Raw genomic sequence first — 1155 nt, 5'->3', positions numbered from 1 at the left:
CCCAGCCGGCCAATTGAAGGAAAAGGAGTTCCGCCCTAAATGAAGTCACATTCTCCCCTGGCGAGTAGAGGCCCCGCCCACACCCAGGGTACCCCTCTCGAGGGACCCATTGGGTAGGCTCTTTCGAGGACTCGCCGGGGCTCTGCTCCAAGAGACCTCGAGAGAGCGTGCGTGTGCCTCTACTCGCCAGCATTCTCCCGGGTTTCCTCGAATGAACAAACACTATTGCTAAAAATCTCCTCTCTCTCGAATGAACTAAAGAATTAAGCGTGAACCGCCGGACGCCAGCTGAAGCCGCCACCCCAGCTCCGCCTCGTTGGACGCGTCTTCCGTTGTCGCATCCAAGGACAAGGCGAGCGAGCGTGTCCCGACCACCCAGCCGGCCAAATGAAGGAAAAGGAGTTCCGCCCTAATGCCTAAATGAAGTGAGCGAACGAACCGCCATACCCCCCAGCTGAAGCCGCCACCCAGCCGCCCTTCCTTGGACGCGACCTCCGTTCGCATCCAAGGACAACTGCCGCGCGAGCGAGCGCCCGCGTCCGACCAGGCCGAGGCGCCCGAGACCTTCGTCGCGCCGGCCTTTCGCGGGCTTTGCGGTTTAGGGAGCAAAAGAACTAAAGGGACGGACGGAAAAACACCCCCCTTTTATGCCTGACCCTGGCCATGGCCTCTCTGGGGGTGAGCTGGGCCGGCCGCCTCCGGGTCCGCCACTCGCACGATGGGCTCGCGTCCGGGAGAGCATCCGAGACCCGCGGTTGTCCGCTCGCTGAGCGCGACCTACATGGAAATCCACTGCACACAGATCTGTGCTTTTGGCGCCTATTGCTCGCTCTCTGTGCAATCGCAACGCCAGAGGCCGTGCTTGGAGAGTGTGTCGCAGTGCTGCTACGTCAGTGGATTGAGCCGCGACGCAGGCTCCATCGGTGAGCTGCGGCGGCGCACCGGCCGCTCCATGCATGCTCTCCGGCGAGCCGTCGCAAACGCGTTTCCGTCCGCCCGTTTCATCGAGTTTGCCCGAGTGGTAAAATGCAATCGAATCTGCCCGAGTGGTCAAGTAAAACTTTGCCTTTCGTAAAAGTTGCCCGAGTGGTCTGTGGGGAAAAAACGAAAATCGAGACGGACTTCTTGAACGGCCGGGCAACATGTCTTCCTTAC

At 60.7% G+C, this 1155-nt stretch overlaps 1 protein-coding gene across 1 annotated transcript; it reads right to left on the bottom strand.

The window, feature by feature from the left end:
• Nucleotides 1-645: 645 nt before the first annotated feature.
• Nucleotides 646-1005, bottom strand: EMIHUDRAFT_259763 (hypothetical protein; the record flags this gene model as incomplete). The annotated part of the gene is made up of 2 exons (XM_005756362.1): nucleotides 646-777; nucleotides 943-1005. 2 exons carry the CDS (start codon nucleotides 1003-1005, stop codon nucleotides 646-648), a joined length of 195 nt encoding a protein of 64 aa, XP_005756419.1.
• Nucleotides 1006-1155: the final 150 nt, after the last annotated feature.

Source organism: Emiliania huxleyi, assembly GCF_000372725.1.
Source record: "Emiliania huxleyi CCMP1516 unplaced genomic scaffold EMIHUscaffold_9750, whole genome shotgun sequence".
NCBI classification, from domain to species: Eukaryota; Haptophyta; order Isochrysidales; family Noelaerhabdaceae; genus Emiliania; species Emiliania huxleyi.
The sequence above is the reverse complement of the archived record's forward strand: the minus strand, read 5'-3'. Positions and strand labels throughout refer to the sequence as shown.